Raw genomic sequence first — 19,981 nt, 5'->3', positions numbered from 1 at the left:
TCTATATATGTAGGTAGTATAGGTACCATATTATATTATATATTATGTTGAATTAATGTCTAATGTTAACATCAATTTATTATAATCGATTATCTAAAATCGTAGTACAAACAATACATATGATTAAATATATAATACTGTTTATCGATATTATATCTATAATCTTGATATTATAACAATATTATAGCCATATATAGGTATTAATATATTTATTTATTTAGAAAAAATTAACGGGTAGTACTCTTTGAATTCAAAGGAGGTAGGTATTTAATAATAACACTAGGTATAGTAGACATAATAATATAAGTAATAATAATATTAAATAACATACACAATTATTTAGTAATTTAAACAAAAAAGTCATTTAAAAGCAAGGGGATCTTCATTGTCTATATTTAGACATTAAGCGCCTTAGCCACTTTATTTTATATAACTGCTTTATAATTGGAGAATATGAAATGGACGTAGGTGTTTGGATAGACTATTGTGGAGTTAAAGGGAAGTTGCATGTTTTTTTAAATAATAAATATTTTTAGTAAGTTATTATATTCTCATGGTATGTTCGGTAGGATATCCATTAGCCATTCCATCAACTTTTTGCGTTCATGTTCTATATTTGATATTATTGTCAATGCACCAGTTTGATATAATAAGATAACCATTTGCTAGGAACAAACAAAAATCATTAACGCCAATAATAATCGTTTTCTTATTAATAGCTTAAAATTAATCTAAATATTTTAAAAATATTATTGCTTATATTAATTATTAAGTTCCCACGAATAATTTTGAATTTCAATAAAATAACCACATCGTTTTTAATATAATTTGGGGCATTCACGTTCCACATCCACAAATCAGCACACACTTCACACAGCGATCTTGATTCTTGGCACAACATCTCTCCTCACTTGTGTGCGATTAGTATGACTTAATTCAACCTTTAATTTTTTTAAATACCTCCGGCGGGTTAGTGAGATGTCACCCTAGCCCGTCCATGACTCAAAATCAAAGTTTTACCAAACATTTTCAAGACTTTACCTCGCAAACATTTACAAGATGACATTGCGTAGGTATTATATAAAAAAAAAACTAAATATAATAAAATAATTAAAAATATTTAAATGTCTATAAATATCTCAAACAAAAGTCAAAACATTAAGAAAATTTTAATATGAACATTTGGTGAAAATGTTTGAGAAAAAAATGATTCTGAGCGGCTAGACCAGTGGTTTTCAAACTTTAATTGAACGCGGGCACTGACCTTTTTTTTGCACTAAATAATTAGATGAACAAAATTGCTTTGAATTATAATTATATAACTATATAAGTACATTTAATTGGAAATATGTGCTTGACGGGCTAACACATTTTTATCAATTATATTTTTATAATTTTATTATTGGACGAATAGTTGAACTTTCCGAAAGACCACGACACACTCAGTGAATACTCACGGCACACCAGTGTGCCACGGCACCCAGATTGAGAACCACTATGCTAGATGAATGTATTGGATTTACAATGATGTATGTTTTTAATTTTAATTTATTAATTTTATTTCTGTCTGTCATTACCTTTTGAGGTAGTAAAGTTTTCTGGTAAAAATATGAAACTAGTTGGGAACTTCTTTGGGGAGGCAAAAGTAAAAATAAATTAAATACATTTTTTTTTATGTCTAAGATTTTGAATTGAATACACGTTTCCTCATAAGAGCAGGACTGTGAATTTAATGCATTAAAAAACCTTAAAAAAATGCATTAAAAATGTCAAAATAATGCAATATAAAACGCCAAAAATCATAGTATAAAATTCACTTAAAATGGTTTTTAATTTAATTTTTATATTTATATTGATATTATCGGATATTATACATTAATGCATTACATTTTACAATTTACATGCATAAAAATATAAAAAATAATAATAAATATATTGATTAAATTTGAATTTTGTATAATGCTATTCACCTGAATCATTTTTTTATTTTTATTTTCATTTTTATTTTTACAATACATTTTACAATCTGTTACTAGCTAGAACAATAAGTAAAATTGGTAGATGAATTTATGGCTTGAAGAGACAGATTAAAGAAGCCTCCCAATAAAGGCACTTTGTCAGTTACTCATATAGGTACATAGGTATATGCGTTTACAATAGTATTATACAATTTTAAATTTTAACTAGATTGTAGGTCCCGACACCACCGCTGTTTTAATCTTTTTTTGGGGTTACCTGGTATACTTTTTGACGCAAGTCCTTTATTAGGGGATTGGTATGAAACATTATTAAAATTTTTTTTTATGTATTTATTTTGTTAAAATAATAAAACAAACTTAAATATATTTATTTTCGGGTACTTTATTCATCTTTAGTCTTTACTATTGCATTATACAAAAAAAAAAACAAAAAAATGTTTTTCAAACATGTCAATTAACGAATTTTATTAACAATACCGGGAAATGAACTAAAAAAGGAAAATATGATCTAAAAATGCAAAATAAGTGTTTCATGAATGGATTCGTAGTTACATAATTCAAATTATGTACCTACTTACAAAGCTACGTTTCACAATCACCAAAAAAAAAAATGCACTTTCCTACAAATTCACAGCCTTACTCATAAGTTTTCCTACCTTTGACAAAAAAAATGTTTACCTGAAAGAAAAGTTTTTTTATTTTTTAAGTGTTTAAAGGTCATATTTTTACGACATTGGATATTCCATCAGATTTCTCATGGAACGATTTTCTTATTTTGTTGTAATCCAAATACGAATAACACATTAACACATATTACATTCCATTGACTTTCTCAACTACTAAACTACTAGGTACTCTCGACATTTCCGATAGGTACAGCACATTCGGTTACCTAGCTTGTCATCCTTTTTTGTCAGATAATACTTTTTAGAGCATGCATTTTTTGATACAATATTCAACTTTTAAGGTGGTTTTTGGTATAAAATTTGATCTAGTTTATACATGGGGTTTAAATAATGGGAAAACCATACTTTTATTAAAAATTGAAAAATATTTGAGTTCGTGGGAACTTTTGAGCAATACTATTTTTAGTCCATAAATTAATATTATATAGAATACATTTAATGTGTAGAGTACTTAATCTTTTAGCACCTAATTCGTTATTTTATTATTTAACTGAAAATTAATAAATATCATTATTAATTAATAATTATTTTGCACAAAAATACGTACATTTTTTCATTTTGTCGAACACCGCTAACTGATACTCGTAGTATATTTTTTTAAACTCTAAAACAAAAAAAAAATATTGTTTAAGATAAAACAATTTGGTACTACGATGAGTGGGAGATGGACAGTATTTTACTACCTACCTTAATTTTATAGGTAATAATAATTATCCTTCTAAAACTATAGGTGGTAAATTATCTTCAGTTTTTCGCAGACAGTGTACACTATACTTAGAGAAAAGGTTATTTATTGGTTTCCTAATATTCATTATAACTTTTTTGTTCTAAAAATAATTTATGTCAATTTGTCAATTTTGTTATCTTGTCTATTGGTTGGGGCAAGAATTCAAGATAAGATTTCAGGAGGAAACAATGGATAACTTTTTAAGTTCTGTTAAATAATATTTTAAAAATCTCAAATAATGTGTTTGAAATACCTCTATTTTGTAAATAATTGATATTAAAATATCTCAATATAATAATTGGAGAAATACAGACTACTGTTTAAGGCCTTCACATTTCAATTAGGTGTAATGTAATAAACAAACAAATTTTAATTTTTAACACAATCACCCAGCAAACAATTTATAATAATTATAATTAAAAATATAAAATCGATTTCAATTAATAACATTTTTTTTTTTTATTAGTTAACCCGCGGCAACTTAGCTCATTGGGTGGTTTTTAAACTGTGTGCTGTGTAAACACGTGTGTGTAGTTTTGGCAGATTTTTAAGTGGGCACCCGTGGGTATCTGCCATGCCCGGGTGTGGGATGGCGGCACTTGTTTTCTGGACACCTTGACTTGCCCGAAGAAAAATGCCGCTCGTGAACCCAGGTTTAAACTAGTGCCGGTGTGCGAAGACGATCATGATATTATTGTGAATAAGTAATTTATATATACCCTATTTACGCTGAACCTTGTTTTAATTTATCAATTCTTATAGCTATAAAAGTTGATACTGCTATTGTAACAATATAATATCAGGAGCCTTGTATTAACGCTTTTTGACCAACAAATAAAATTGTATTGAAAATTATAGAAAAAAAACTAAACAAATTGAAAATTGAAAATATCCGTAAACAGCTCAAAAATATATAGGAATTGATAAAATAAACATATGGTATAAATTTCAAGTATCTAAAGTTATTCGTTTTTGAATTACAACAAAATAAGAAAATCGCTACATGAGAAATCAAGTAAATATCCAATACTGTACAAATTTGAACTTCGAACGTTCGTAAAAATGTAATTTGACTTTCAGGTTTCCAATTTTATTAGTCTTTTTTTCTATGAATGTCAATAAAACTTTATTTGTCGGGTAAAAAATCTTGACAATTTAATACAAGGCTCTTACTTTAATGTTACAACGACATTTGAAAAATATTAAAAATCCTTAGTCACAGTTTTCATTTATAAATATTTAAAGTTCAAATCTTGACAAAATACGGAAAAATCACGAAAACTAGCAAATTATTTGAGTTGAGAATTTATAAAAACTTTTCTTTTTAAATCAAAGATTTGAAAATGAAATACAAGATTCCTCATAAGTTTGTCTACCTTTATCAAAAAAAAAAAATGTCTACAAGCCAGTCAAATTAAATTTTTATGAGCGTTTGAAATTCATATTTTTACAACATTTGATATTCACTTGATTTCTCATGTAATGATTTTCTTATTTTGTTGTAATTAAAAAACGAATGACTGTAGATACTTTAAAATTTTACTGAATGTTTATATTTTCATTTTCTATACACCATCAAATTTTGAAAATATTTTGACTCTTTTTGAGCTGTTTACGGACACTGTTAGTTTTAAATTTTTTTAGTTTTTTTTTCTATAAATATCAATAAAATTTTGTTTGTTGGGTAAAAAAGCGTGAAAATTTAATGCAAGGCTCCTGATATATTGTTACAAGAGCAGTTGAAAAATATTAAAAATACATCGGCACACATTTTTTTATAAACATTTACAGTTCGAATTTTGATAAAATGTATTAAATTTAAAATTGAATAATTATTTTGTAATTAAAAATGTATAAAATGTTCAACTTTTTTAGCTAAGGATTGAAAATTTAAATCAGGGTTTCACGTAAATAGGTTAATATAAATTTACTTTTCTATCAGGAAAGATGCAGTTGGAGAAAATCTAAGCATTTTTACTGTCTTAAAAACTTTAAAGTGATATGACTGACGACAGACAAAAAAAAAAAACACATCGTAAAATCAATACATTCATCGCTCCGCTCAGAATCTAAAACATTTAGATTATTGTTGATGTAGATTCAGATAGTATATTTTGAAATAATAAAACTGAAAGTTAGGATAGGTCAAGGAGAGATCAAATAAATATATTAAAATCAATATAAATTTATCTGTTATGAAATTTGTATTGGAATAGTTAACCTTGGGTGAACTGAATTTAACTGAAGTATGAAAATATATTACATTAAGTAAAATATTGATAACTTATGAATTAGAATTTAGAAGACATCCAATATAATCAATAAAATTAAATCTCAAAACTAAAAAAAAAAAAATGTCACTGATGGTATATTCAAATATTACGATTTATAAAATTAAAATAGCTATAAATTATCTTTAGATTATGAATATTATATAATATATAATAATGAACCTTTTTTTTTAATTTTAAACTCTAGAAAAATTATCTAATAATAAATTACCCAACCAGTCTTTCATGACCTCTGTAACAAAAAAAAATACGTTATTAATGAAGTTTGCTTGGAACTATAGGATAGGTTAATTTTTGTTTTTATATCATTACAATTTTTTAATTGATTTCAATTAATAACATTTTTTTTTTTTTATTAGTCGGTAACTTAGGTCATTGGGTGGTTTTTAAACTGTGGGGGAGGGTACTGTAAGGTGTAAACACGTGTGTGTTGTTTTTGGCAGATTTTCAAGTGGCCATCCGTAGGTATCTGACATGCCCGCCCGGGTGGGTGATGGTGGCACTTGTTCTCCGGACACCGTGACTTGTCCGAAGAAAAATGCCGCCCGCTGCCGAGGTATCGAACCAGCGCCGGTGCGCGTCGCAACCGACACCTTAGTCCGCTCGGCCACTCCGTTCCCCGTTAATTTTTATAATACTACTAGCTGATCCCGCTGGCACTTCGTTGCCCGTTAAATGTACCAATTCTATATGACTCAAACTTTGTTCAATTCGTTATTTAATATTCGGTGTATGGTGTATGGTGTTCAAAATTTATCTTAACTTTTCTGTTGCCCGGAATAAAAATTCTGATTCGCAGCAGTATATCATCAGGTAGGCAATCTACCTGCGGTAGATCGCGGACCCCGTGCTGTTTGTACGTAAGTGTATGATTTAACTCTAAAGTATCAAAATTGTACCAAGTTTGTCATTTTTACCTAATTCCACCTACAGACGAAACCATTTAATCAATTAATACAAAACCTAACGCAACCGTACTAAAATCCGATGAATAAAAAAAAACAAATTTAACACTTTTTAAATTAGCCCATCTTCTTCCCAGAGGTCTAATCTACACACAAACATTAATTTTTATCTATATCTATACTAACGAGGAAAGATTTGATTGTTTGTATTGAATAGGCTCCGAAACTACAGAACCGATTTAAATGAAATTTGGTACATAGATAGCTTAGACACTGAGAAAAAACATAGGCTACTTTTTATTACTAAAAAATGGCTGTAAGGGGCTATACTGGTTCGAATTGAAAAATTATTTTTTTGTTGGATAGTCCATTCATTGAGGAAAGTCATAGGCTATATAACATCACGCTACATTCAATTAATAGAAATTCTCAAACAGGGATTTTGATATTTATGATGGAAATATTTGTTTATAAATGATTGCTATTGGTTATAGGAGAAATAATTAATAGAAATAGTATTTATTTATTATTGGTTGCTATTGGTTAATCGGGCAGATCAGGTACAAGCATGCATCAAATCGAATTTTCACACATTGCCTACCAGGGTGGCTGAGTTGCACTTACTGCAGTGAGTTACACCAAAAAGGAGTTGAACAATCACAATTTGTTTAAGAGTTGTAATTTTTTACGGGCCACAAAGTGTGCAGGATCAGCTATAGCCTATATTAAAATATATACGTTTGTGTGCAGATCTCTGTGAAGAAGATAGGCAAATTTAAAAAGAGTTAAATTTGGTTTTTATTCGTCGGAATTTAGTACGTTTAGGTTAGGTTAGGACTATGTATTAATTGATTACATTAATCCGCCGTATTATATCAAAATAAACTTGGTATAACTTTGATACTTTAGAGTTAAATCATACACTTACGTACAAACCGCACTGGGTCCGCGATCTACCGCAGTTAGATTGCCTACCTGATAATATACTGCTGCGAATCAGAATTTTTATTCCAGGCATCAGAAAAGTTAAGATAAATTTTGAACACCGTACACCGAATATTAAATAACGAATTGAACAAAGTTTAAGTCATATAGAGTTGGTACATTTAACGGGCAACGAAGTGCACAGGATCAGCTAGTTAATATATAAAATGATAGCGTTTGTTTGTATGCTGGGGATAAACTCCGAAACTACTGAACCGATTTCGAAAATTCTTTCACCAATACAAAGCCACATTCTTTGTGAGTGTCATAGGCTAATTTAAAAAGGGAAATGATCACCCCCGGTAGGTGCTCAAACAGGAATTTTTGAGATTTACGATACAAATTTTTGTTTTTTAATGGTTGATATGAGTTATATATATAGATAAAAATAATTGTATAGACGTTGTTGTTGTTTTTGGCCATGTCGCCAGGTGTGCACTTATGAGGCCATAACTCCGGAACCACTTATTCCACAGCGTACAAACTTCACAGAAACCATCTACATATCAATCTTAATATGCCCTGAAATTTTTATCGAAATCGGTTTGGTGCATCTTGAGTTATAAAATGTATTCGAAATGTACACTTATTTTTATATATAATATAGATAAATAGTATATTATACTATTATAAAACCTAATTCCAGTTCGTGTTTATCCTGCGTACAGACAACACGTTTATTATCGCGAGTTCCGTCTTTATTAGCTTCGATAGCATACAGTCGACGCAGTCAATATACGCAGGTAAATATGGTAATTATTTAATACCGTAGACGCGCGCTCAAAATAAAAACAACCAGGGTACAAGGCCAAAACACTAAATCATGTTCACAAAAAAACCCGCGATGAAGAGCCCATCAATCCGTCAAAACCCATCAACCAACACAAAGTCAACTGTTACAAAGTCACCCAGTAAAATCAATCAAATTAAAACCCCATAGGTATTAATAACCAAATCAACGCTTTAGTAACCAAAATCACTCAGCAAATACTCACACCACAGAAGACCTTCTCATCAACAAACAATCTCGAAGCACAAATATCCACAGATGCAAACAAAAAAACTTTTGCTTCAACTGTAACAAACAGCCTAATCCCGAAAAAAGAACAAGCAATATTAATAGACATAAACGAAACATTCCCGCACAAAGATTATATTATCGCTATCGGCAATATTGTAAAACCGGCCAACATTATCTTCGCCTCCCGTATATCGAATAAACGATTGTGCATTTTCCTCACTAATAAAGCATTAGTAGACAATCTCACTATCAACCACCCAATAATAACAATTAATAAACAACAATTACAAATCCGTAAATTGCATAACCCAAACAAAAGAATAATTCTATCTAACGTCTATCCCAACATTCCGCACGAAGCCATAGAACATGAATTTAACAAACTTAATATAGTTTTGCATGGCAACATCTCATTTTTAAGAGCAGGTATACAAGATGCCGACTTCTCCCACATTTTAAGCTTTCGTCGTCAATTATTCATAAGTCATGAAGACGTAGAAAAACTCCCTAGTTCAATCCTAATCAACTACGATGACACAAACTACAGAATATTTATATCGGACGACTCGCTAACATGCTTCTTATGTAAAACTCAAGGCCACATTACCTCTAATTGTCCGAATAAACCTGAAGAAAACACAATCATAACACAGACGGCAACAAATGAAAATTGCCCTGACAATACATATAAAAACAAATCAAATGTAATAATCACCACAAATGAAGAAGTCTTAACGGATATTATGGATATAGACCCGACCTCTGGCGCAAAAAGACCTCTTTCCAACTCTTTCAATTTTCCCTCTCCCTCATTACTAAACTCACCTACAGTTATTGACAACCCCTCACAAAGCAACATAATAGTAGAAAACAAAATCATGAAAGTACAGGAAACAAAAAAACCCAAAATAACTTCTGATTCTCTCAAACAATTCCTAGAAAACATTGATACTAATTTAAGCCCTGCAGAAGAAATCTTTAATGATAACGAAGACTTCAAAATCGATTTCACTACATTCAAACATATTTTTGAAAACAACCAAGGTGATTTTAACCCATATGACTTATATACAGTATACAAGATTACTAAAGACGAACTACTTGATATTTTATTAAAAATAAAACCTACTTTAAAAAACAAAAGCATAAAAAATAGACTTACTAGTTTTGCTAAAAAGTTAGTAGATGATAATTATGACTCAGAGGCATAAACAAATCAACACATCAATAAAATAAAAAAAAAATAAACAAACAATAAATTCACATAAAAATGGTAATATAAAAATCCTACAATGGAATATGAATGGGTTCAATAAAAAGTACGAAGAAATCACCATTTTAAGACAAGAACATAATCCAGATATCATATGCATTCAAGAAACTAACTTCAAAAACGACAACATAACAAACCTAGCTAATTATGATGGTTATAATAAAAACAGATTAGATAGTGCAAGGGCAAGTGGTGGAGTGGCCATATACATTAACACTAATTATCCGAGCAGTCAATTAAACATATCTACAGACATAGAAGCGATAGCGGTCACAGTCAAATCAACGAATAATGATATTAACATATGCAATATATATCTACCTAACCACAAATCATTCACTGACGCGGACAATATTATAAAACAATTACCACAACCATTTATAATTGTAGGAGATTTTAATAGTCACAACGTAATATGGGGTTCCAAAAACACTGATCAAAGAGGTAAAGTCATAGAAAAAATATATTATTAAATAACACCGAAGCCACAAGATTAAATCCAATAAATGGCAACTTATCAAACATTGACCTATCTTTCGCTAGCACATCATTAGCACAACGGATCGATTGGAACGTAACGTCAAACCTAACTAGCAGTGACCATTTTCCCATAATACTTCAAATTTTATCTAGGGCATACAACGCAATAAACAATGAATCAATAGAGAGGTGGAACTTAAAATACCCAAATTGGGACAGATACACAGAGACACTAGAACTGGAAGTGGACAACATACAAAATATAGACTCATTAAACATAGACAGTTTAACAAAATTATTCACGGACGCAATAATAAACACAGCTGAACTTACGATAGGAAAAAATAAGAATAAGGGGAAAAAACCAAAGGTACCCTGGTGAAACGAGGCTATCAAAAACCCAATAAAAACTAAAAATAAAGCCCTCAATAAATTCAAAAAAACAAAAAACCAAAGTGATTATATTAATTTAAAAAAACATAGGGCAGCGACTAAATATATAATTAAATCAAGGTCATCAAAAAAAAGTCATGGGAATCTTTCATCAATAATATAAACGAAAAGGCAGATACCAAACTTATATGGAATAAAATACACTCTCTTAAAGGACTCAGACGTAACTATAAAATAAACCTAATCGATGAAATCAACAATAAACTAATAACAAATTCAAATGAAATTTCTAACAAATTAGGACAGTACTTCCATTCAAACAGTAATGACTAATGACACATCATACAGTCCAAACTTTATCAATCTCAAACACATAAAAGAAAATACACCCGTCATTAATATCGTTGACCACAACAATGAAAATCAACTTCAAATTAATTCAAAGATAACAAGGGAAGAAATAGCATACACACTAAAAAAATGTAAAAGTCTAAGCCCAGGGCCTGATGGGATTCCATTTATTTTTATACAATATTTTGGTCCAAAAAGTCAAATCTTACTCGAAAAAATATACAACACCATTTGGTGTAACGGTACCTTCCCCTCAACATGGAAAAAGGGCATAGTCATCCCTATTAACAAACCAGGAAAATGTAGACTCAACACAGAAAGTTATCGGCCAATCACATTATTAAACACCATGTGTAAGGTCATAGAAAAAATTGTAAATTTTAGACTTATTTGGTATCTAGAAAAAATTAATTACCTAACGCCGTTCCAAAGTGGCTTTAGAAAAAATCGCTCCACATACGACAACCTCGTCGCAATAAAGGAAGAAGCTCAGCAAGCTCTTCAAAATAAACAAATCTTAGGTTTACTCAGTATAGACATTTCAAAAGCATATGGCGTCACCAGGAGACACTACATTCTTTCTAAGCTAAATAAAGTCATATGCCAAGGTAATATGCTAAATTTTATAACAAACTTCCTAAAAAATAGAACATTCCAAGTCAAAACATCAAACCATACCATCTCTGATACCTTTACACAGGAAAATGAAGTACCACAAGGATCCACACTTTCAGTTACACTATTTTTAGTGGCAATTAACAAAATTGATGAACATTGTAAATTTCCGATAAAAGTCAACATATTTGCAGATGATGCTAATTTCTCCTGTAGAAGTAAAAATATCAAAACAGTTAAATACCACCTACAAGCAACAGCAAATCACCTAGAAAAATGGTCAGCAAAAACGGGTTTCAGTTTTTCAATAGAAAAATCAAAGAGCATAACCTTTATTAGGAAATCAAATGTAGGAGAACTAAATATTAAAATGAATAATAAAAATTTACCCAACAAAACATGTATAGAAATATTGGGTATCATATTCGACTCTAGGCTCACGTGGTCGCAGCACATAAAATCATTGAAAGCATCTACAAATAAAGCGCTTAATTTAATAAAACTATTATCGCACACAAATTGGGGATGTGAAACAGAAACATTGATCAAAATATTTAAATCAACAATCCAAGCAAAATAATATTTCGGTTCATTTCTTTATAACACTGCCAAAAATACATTAATAAAATATATAGACTCAAACCACAACACGGGGATGCAAATGGCTATAGAGGCCTTCAAAAGCAGCCCAATTAAAAGTATTTATAATATAGCGAGAGAACCAACAACAGACCTAAAAAGAACAGAGTTGACACTCCTATACGCTGCGAGACTTACCAGATTAACAAATAACCCAGCATCAACTAGAAACATAACCCTTGAACTACAAAATAATAAAAACTACACCAAGATTCCACAAATAATAAAAAAAGAAAAAATAATTTGTCCTCCATGGACAAGCATATATAAAATAAACACAGAATTGAATACTCTACGTAAAGAAAACACGCCTCCACTTATATACAAAAACCTTCTGAAAAATACTCTAGAGAACCAAAATGAATTTCAAGAACTATATTATATAGATGCCTCCAAAAGTGACGAAGGGGTAGGAATAGCCATAATAAAAAACAATTCACAGACATCATTCAAACTACCATCGACATGTTCCATATATACAGCCGAAGCACTTGCTATATTACTAGCCATAAAATACATAAACAAAAACGAAAACCAAAAACATATCATTCTAAGCGACTCGTTAAGTACACTAATTAGTGTAAAAATAAATTCAATCCGAGCGATATAGCAATTCAAATTCAGAATAGACTAAAAGAAGCAAACCAAAAGAACAACAATATAATCTTAATTTGGATACCGGGACACATTGGAATAATCGGCAACGAAAGGGCAGATAAACAAGCTAAATTAGCAATCAGTTCACCGAATTCACAATATATCAACATTTTATCATACTCTGATATAAGAAAACAAATTCAACAAGACACCACTATACTATGGCAAAATATATGGAACATCCAAAACACCAAATTAAACCAAGTTAAACAAACGGTCCAAAGATGGAGAAGAAATCCCAATATTAGTACCATAAATGAAAAAAAACTAAATAGGGCCAGAATTGGCTACACAAGACTAACTCATGAGTACCTAATCATCAAAGGAGACCCACCAATATGTAAATCATGTGGCACAACAATCACAATAAAACAAATATTCGAAGAATGTAGAATTTACATACAAAAAAAGAGAGGAGCTCAATATAAGCTTCCAAATTGGAGCAAGTCTAGGCCCAAATCCGGACAATGAGATCAACACCATCGAATTCTTCAAGACAACCAAATTACTCAAGCTACTCCAGTCAACCCCTTTTCAATGTACAAATTACCAAACGAACTAATCTAAAACTGTTTCTATTGTATCTTTTTTTTTTTTAATTCTTTGATCTGTTACCCGCTGTAAATATTATGTATCTATTATTTATAGTAACATGCCAATGACCAAGTTGTCGAAGCAGACATTTTATAGATTTCCAGACCAATAAGAAAAAAAAAAAAAAAACATAATTCCCGGAACTTACTTTTTTTATCAGCATTATTTTGTTTACCTACAAAATAAAATTAGATACCTATAGTGTTAATTATAATCCCAACAAAAACAATCCACCAAACTCCGTGAAAAAAAATGCTAAGTATAAAAAAGGCTCTAAAAGTTGTGATATCATTTAATAGTTATAAGTCTTTGAACTTAAGATATAATTTATGTTAAAATAGTCTGCTAAATAATTGAACTTAGCTTGGCGACTTTGAAACACTTGATTAGTAGTCTATATAATTTGTATATCTATTTAAAGTCGGCAGATTTCGCGTGTGTCTTGCCTATATGTGCATTGTAAGGCGCTCTTTTCTTTTTATACTTAGCTCGACTTTGCCGGATCGTTGGATTATATAATTTTAAAGTATCCTTTACACGTTAAAACGCAGATGATTATAAATCTTTTTTTTTTTGCAGAGTGAAAATTGAAAACTGGCTTTGTACCTAGCTTATTAGCTAATAAACAAAGAAGGATTTATAAACGTATCCGTTTATTGACATTTAATGAAACATTTCAAAAACGGACTTATATAAAATCATCAGGATAATAATATTTATTCGGGAATAATAGAAATAGTAATATGATTTTTATATTGTATTTTAACAACTTTCCTTTCTTAAATTGGTGGTATACATGGTAAACATTTTTTGTTTAATACAAAATAATGTTGTTAAGTATATTATCATGTATAAGGTACACTTACAGATCAAATATCTATCTCAGACATATTTTTTTTCTGCACTTTCTAATATTACACGCATAACAGGGAATACTAATATGGTAAATGGTACCATAGTTTAACCTGCGTATTTTGGTTAGTTGATGAATGATAATCGACATGTTTAGATTAAAACCATTAAAAAATAAGACAATATTTAAAAAATGCTTTATTTATTTTTTTCCCATTTAGAATACATTTTTTTAAACTATTATTATTATTTATAAAAATTTGAATTCTATTGATGTTTAATTAATGAACCATATTTATTTTCAATAGTCAATTCAGGTTAGTGACATTAAATCTATAGTAATGTTCTTACTTAAATAATACGTTACGACGGCATTTCTGAATTTATTTTCATCTAATCAATACATAATACTTGTATTATTCTTCAGTAATTTATTATATGTATTTTATTTGTTATTTGTTATTTGTTATTATGTTATTTTATGATATATAACTATTCCTCATTAATTTATAATATTTAATTCCTTCAAAATATTAAAATCAGTTTGATAACAGTAATAGCCGATATTATAGCTGCCAACTATAGAATCAACTATTCTGTTCCTATTGTAGAGTTATATACTTGCCATAATAAAATTCCGTTTCAATAGATTTTCCTGTTAAAAAAAAAACAATAGTTTACAAAGTGAATATTGACACTAACACAATAAACGTACCTACTGCATACTAGTGTAGTAGTATAGAAATTTTTACCTATTAGTAGATGCAAACAGTGTTGGGTAGTAGGTAACGCAATGAAAATTAGAAATTACTGTAACGAAATTATTTTTGCAGTAACGCTGTAGTAATTTCATTATATTTGATTTAAATACATTATAAACACAACTGTAATTTCTATGGAGTAACGTGTTAATTTCAACAGCATAAAAATAAGTTATAAATATAGAATGTATGATAAAAACTAGGGGCTGGAATATTCGAAAAAAATTTAAAATCAATAAAATGTATTTACTATTCTGAAAGTTTTAGATAATAAATAATAAATAATGATCAATAATACTATTAAAAAATCCCAGGAATTAATACTTCTACATTTAATTTACGTATGTTTATGTATAATATTAAAAGGACGTTATACACTCATGTGTTGTCTCCGTCTTACAAGTGCGTAACATAGCAAATTTTACGCTCAGCAAAACACGTGTAGCTCCGTTAATTTAAAAATTAGATTCAATTAACCTCTTATAAAATCTAAAGGTAAGATTATTATCTAGGCAACCTCGTGGGTTTTTTATTATATTTTAATTTTAACGCGAGTTCTGAGTATTTTAAAATTGTAAATTTTTTATACATCTGAAAATACTCATAACTCGCTTTAAAATTAAAATATACTAAAAAGCCCACGAAGTTACCTAGATAATAATCTTACCTTTATATTTTATAAGAGGTCAATTCACTCTAATTTTTAAATTAACGGAGCTACGCGTGTTCTGCTGAGCGTACAATTTGCTATGTTACGCACTTGTAAGACGGAGTCAACACATACGGGTATAACGTCCTCTTAAGTCATAAAAAATGCACATACTACTTATTAGTTGTTATGAACTGATTTTTTAAATTAATTTTTTAAAAAAGTAACTTTATTTGTAAGGCTCTACTTTTTGAATGTTAAATTATAGTAACCTGATAAAAATAATGTTGGCCAACGCAAATTTAATTTAATGTAACGAGTACCGTAATTATATTACTTTTCAAAAGAAAATCTCTTAGTAGAATATTCAAATTTAAAATGCTTATATTATTATGGTGACAATATGTTGGGAAAACCTAATATTAATGTAACAATGTTAGTTTTTTAAAAAATATGTTTAAGTCCCTGGTTACAACTATTTCGTTGAGTTGTATAGAATTTTTAAATTTAAATTTGATAAAAAATGGTATTCGTAACGTTAATAATATTATACTTGCCATGAGTAAATTTCGTTTGCATAGTATTCTTTATTTTTGCTTAAAAAAATAATATGTAAAATATTTAATATTGACATTAACACACATTTACTAGTCTCTATATGCATTAGGTATAGATTAATACCTACTGCATAATATACTAGTACAGGTGGTGGTATAGATATTTTGTGTTGTATAAGTAGGTGTAAATGATAGATGGTTATATATTGGTTAGATTTGTAATTCAAAAATAACAGAAAATTGAATTATCTTTCGACAATCTCTAAGTAGAACATTCAATTTTAAAATGCTTTTATGGTGGAATTATGTAAGGAAAAGCTAAATGTTTGAGTTACGATGTTAACATCTTAAAGAATACGCCTGATCGTTCCCGGTTATAACTATTTTATTGAGTTATAGATACGTATTGGATTTTTAAATTAAAATTTTAACAACTATGGTATTTGTAACGTTAATATTAATATATACTTATTACCATTAATTGTTGTTATTTCTTCTATTCAAAAAAATAATATTTTACAAATTTAATATTGACATTAACACAGTTAATAATTGAAACAATAAAAATGTATGTATACATTAGGACTTATATGATATAGTTTGTTTAATTTAATGTTTTTGTTAATTAATTTTTTTTGGTGTAACTCAAAAACTCGTACCTTAGTTAATCTGATACTTGAAATGTTCACCATATGTTTTTATAAGCATTTTTCATAATATATGGTAACATTTTCAAAATATTTCCATTTTTTAAAACTATTTATAGTTATGAGTGAATTTTGAATTTTATAGCTTTTTTTAAAACTTTTGTCAATAAAATATTTTTCACTTAGCAAATAAGGTTAAAAATTAAGCAAAGTTTCTCGTAAGTTTTTTTTGATAATAGTTCAAAAATATTAAACATACATAGGAACAATTATTTTTTTTTTAATATTACATTCTGGTGCCCATGTGTCTTTAATATGCTATCCAAACAACTTATGAAGAACCTTGCATTAAGTTTTGAGGATATTTTACCGAGTGAAACATTTTTAATCGACAATAAACATGGAACTGAACATAGCAATAGTATATTCATACAATAAGTTTTCATGAGAATTTTGTCCATTACTGGACACCAATTCAATGTCATATACATTATAAAAAATAAATAGGTAAATGCATATATCGACCTTACAAGATCTCTGATATTACCATTAAAGATAACAAATAATATGTCATTATCAGGACATATAAATTTACACCTTATAGTAACAAATAATGAAAAAAAAACTTTGCCAATAGCACAGCAATTATCGGAGAAACAAGACACGTTTTATATTTAATATAAGCTAGGAAATTGGGTACCATCAAGAATGAAGTCTCCCGATGAATGTGTCCGTGACGGTAAATGGGCCGACTTAAGGTTGATGTAAATACTAGATTGGGGCAAATGACGTCGCTGTTACCATCGCTAACACAAGGAATAACGTACTAGCTTCTGCATGAAGTTAATATAATTATAATATGCTGACAATTCACTTGTATGCTTATTTTAGGTCCGAAAAAAAATACTAGTTAAATTACATATAATAAATACTTTAATCAGATTATTTTTCGATATTTTCTCAAATGTTATATGTGCAGAGGAAAACTTACGACTACATCGGTTTTGTTTTTCATCTGCAACAGTAGGTATTACAATATTTTATAGTTCTAAATTTATAGTTAAAAAGACAACTTACGGTATCTAAATAATGGTATAATTCAAATAGGTATTTATGAACAAATCCTGTACATTGCAAAAAGTTAAATCATACAAAATGCAAAAATTGATTTTTAACAATTTAAACTTGATTTACGATTATTTGGTTGTTTTATAATGTCGATTATATACGTTGATTTATAACTTTGGACAGTTAGCCCGGCTGGCTAAAAATGTAAAAAGCTTTGGCTTTATTTGTGGTATTTAAAGACATAATATAAAATTGACTACTTTTGAAAATGTTTTTTGATTTTTATACAATCAAATTTTAGTTTGTTAGGTAAACGCAGACAATTGAATGAAAGATGAAATAAAATATAAATGTAAAAATGTAGGTAGGGACTCATAAAATACCTATTTATCTTATAAAATGTACATTGGGGGGGGGGGGGGAAGTATTAGCGGCCTCTAAGACCATTCCGTCATTCATCCAGCCTTCCATCCATCCCGATAAGTTACTCGTGCCTTCCAATCTGTTCCTCCTCTTACCTTTTCCACATATTTCTTCACCACATCTGACCATTTCATTCTAGGTCTTCCTAATCCTCCAATCATTATTAACACCGTCTTTCGCTGGTCCGAATATTCTTCTCAGGATTTTTCTTTCAAATACAAGGAGTTTGCTCTTATTAGTTCTTCGGATTACCCAAGTCTCTGATCCATATGTAACAACTGGTTTTATCATGGTAATGTATAACTGCTTTTTTTAATCCCTTGGCAGATATCGAGCTCCTAATAGTTTCACTAATCCGGAAAAGCATTTATTTCCAGCCTGGATTTTCACTTCTATTTCCTTTGCTGTTTCAGTGTTTTCTGTAAGAATCGTTTCCAGGTATTTGGACTGATCCGTTCTACCAAAATTATAATGATCTATAAAAGGTATGGGCTTAATCATGCGTTGTTCTATCTCCTTACAACCATATATTTTCTTTTCTCCTCATTAACTGATATTTTCTGGTATTCCGACTGGGAGGGAAAACTTCAACTGGCTGTTTGCAGTTTAGAAGCTTTTCAAAGTAATTTGCCCATTTCTTAGTCAATTCTTCATCCGTAATTATCAACGAACCGTCATCGTTTTTCAGAAACCTTTCTTTTTTCTTGTTGTCTCCTTTAAGGGTCCCGGTGCCAGTTTTTAAAATTTTCCACAATTCTATAAAATTTGAAAATTAAATTTTATATTTTAGTTGCCTCCTCAATTATAAGATTTTTCCACTAATCCACTACCCAATATCTATTTAGGGGGGGAGGGGTTGATAGGGTGTATTATGTCGAAAAAAATGACTTTACGGCAGCGGTTCCCAACCTTTTATAAGCGTGACCCTAACATTTTAAATTTAACTTTTGGCGACCCAAAAAAAAATCATAATTGCAAGACGCACTAATCCCGATCGATCTTTCATTTCAGTAAAACCAAACTTCAAAAAATTATCTTTATACGGCAGAGCGCGCTTAGCCATTACAATAAGTTAAATCACGAAAAAATTTAATTCAATTAATAAACACGCACTATACGCAGATCGAATAACGAGAGCGGAATGACTGATCGATAAACTAGTAAAATACATTATACAAGAATAATGTATCAAAACGAATAACATGCGTACCTATACGAAAACTACGATAAGGACGCTTCAAGGGACGCTGTGACATTTCGGGAAATAATATCATGAGCAAAAATAGAAACTTTATACCTATTACTACACTATCCGGGTACGACCACGCACAGCCCGCGCCAGACCATTAAGATAGCCTATTTCAAATTATTATTTTCCTCTATCATTATATTAGAATATTTCAGAAAAATTTTTTTTTTTTGAAAATAA

At 29.4% G+C, this 19,981-nt stretch overlaps 1 protein-coding gene across 1 annotated transcript; it reads right to left on the bottom strand.

Moving 5' to 3' along the window:
• Positions 1-221: 221 nt before the first annotated feature.
• On the bottom strand, positions 222-18,681 carry LOC132938829 (uncharacterized). Its single transcript, XM_061005835.1, has 9 exons — positions 18,648-18,681; positions 18,053-18,076; positions 16,890-16,910; positions 15,073-15,102; positions 14,799-14,840; positions 13,744-13,770; positions 5,895-5,915; positions 3,213-3,269; positions 222-665 (listed from the first exon to the last, which is right to left on the bottom strand). Exons 1-9 carry the CDS (start codon positions 18,679-18,681, stop codon positions 604-606), a joined length of 318 nt encoding a protein of 105 aa, XP_060861818.1. The 3' UTR covers positions 222-603.
• Positions 18,682-19,981: the final 1,300 nt, after the last annotated feature.

Source organism: Metopolophium dirhodum, chromosome 2, assembly GCF_019925205.1.
Source record: "Metopolophium dirhodum isolate CAU chromosome 2, ASM1992520v1, whole genome shotgun sequence".
Taxonomy (NCBI): Eukaryota; Metazoa; Arthropoda; class Insecta; order Hemiptera; family Aphididae; genus Metopolophium; species Metopolophium dirhodum.
This window is presented reverse-complemented; position numbering and strand designations above follow the sequence as displayed.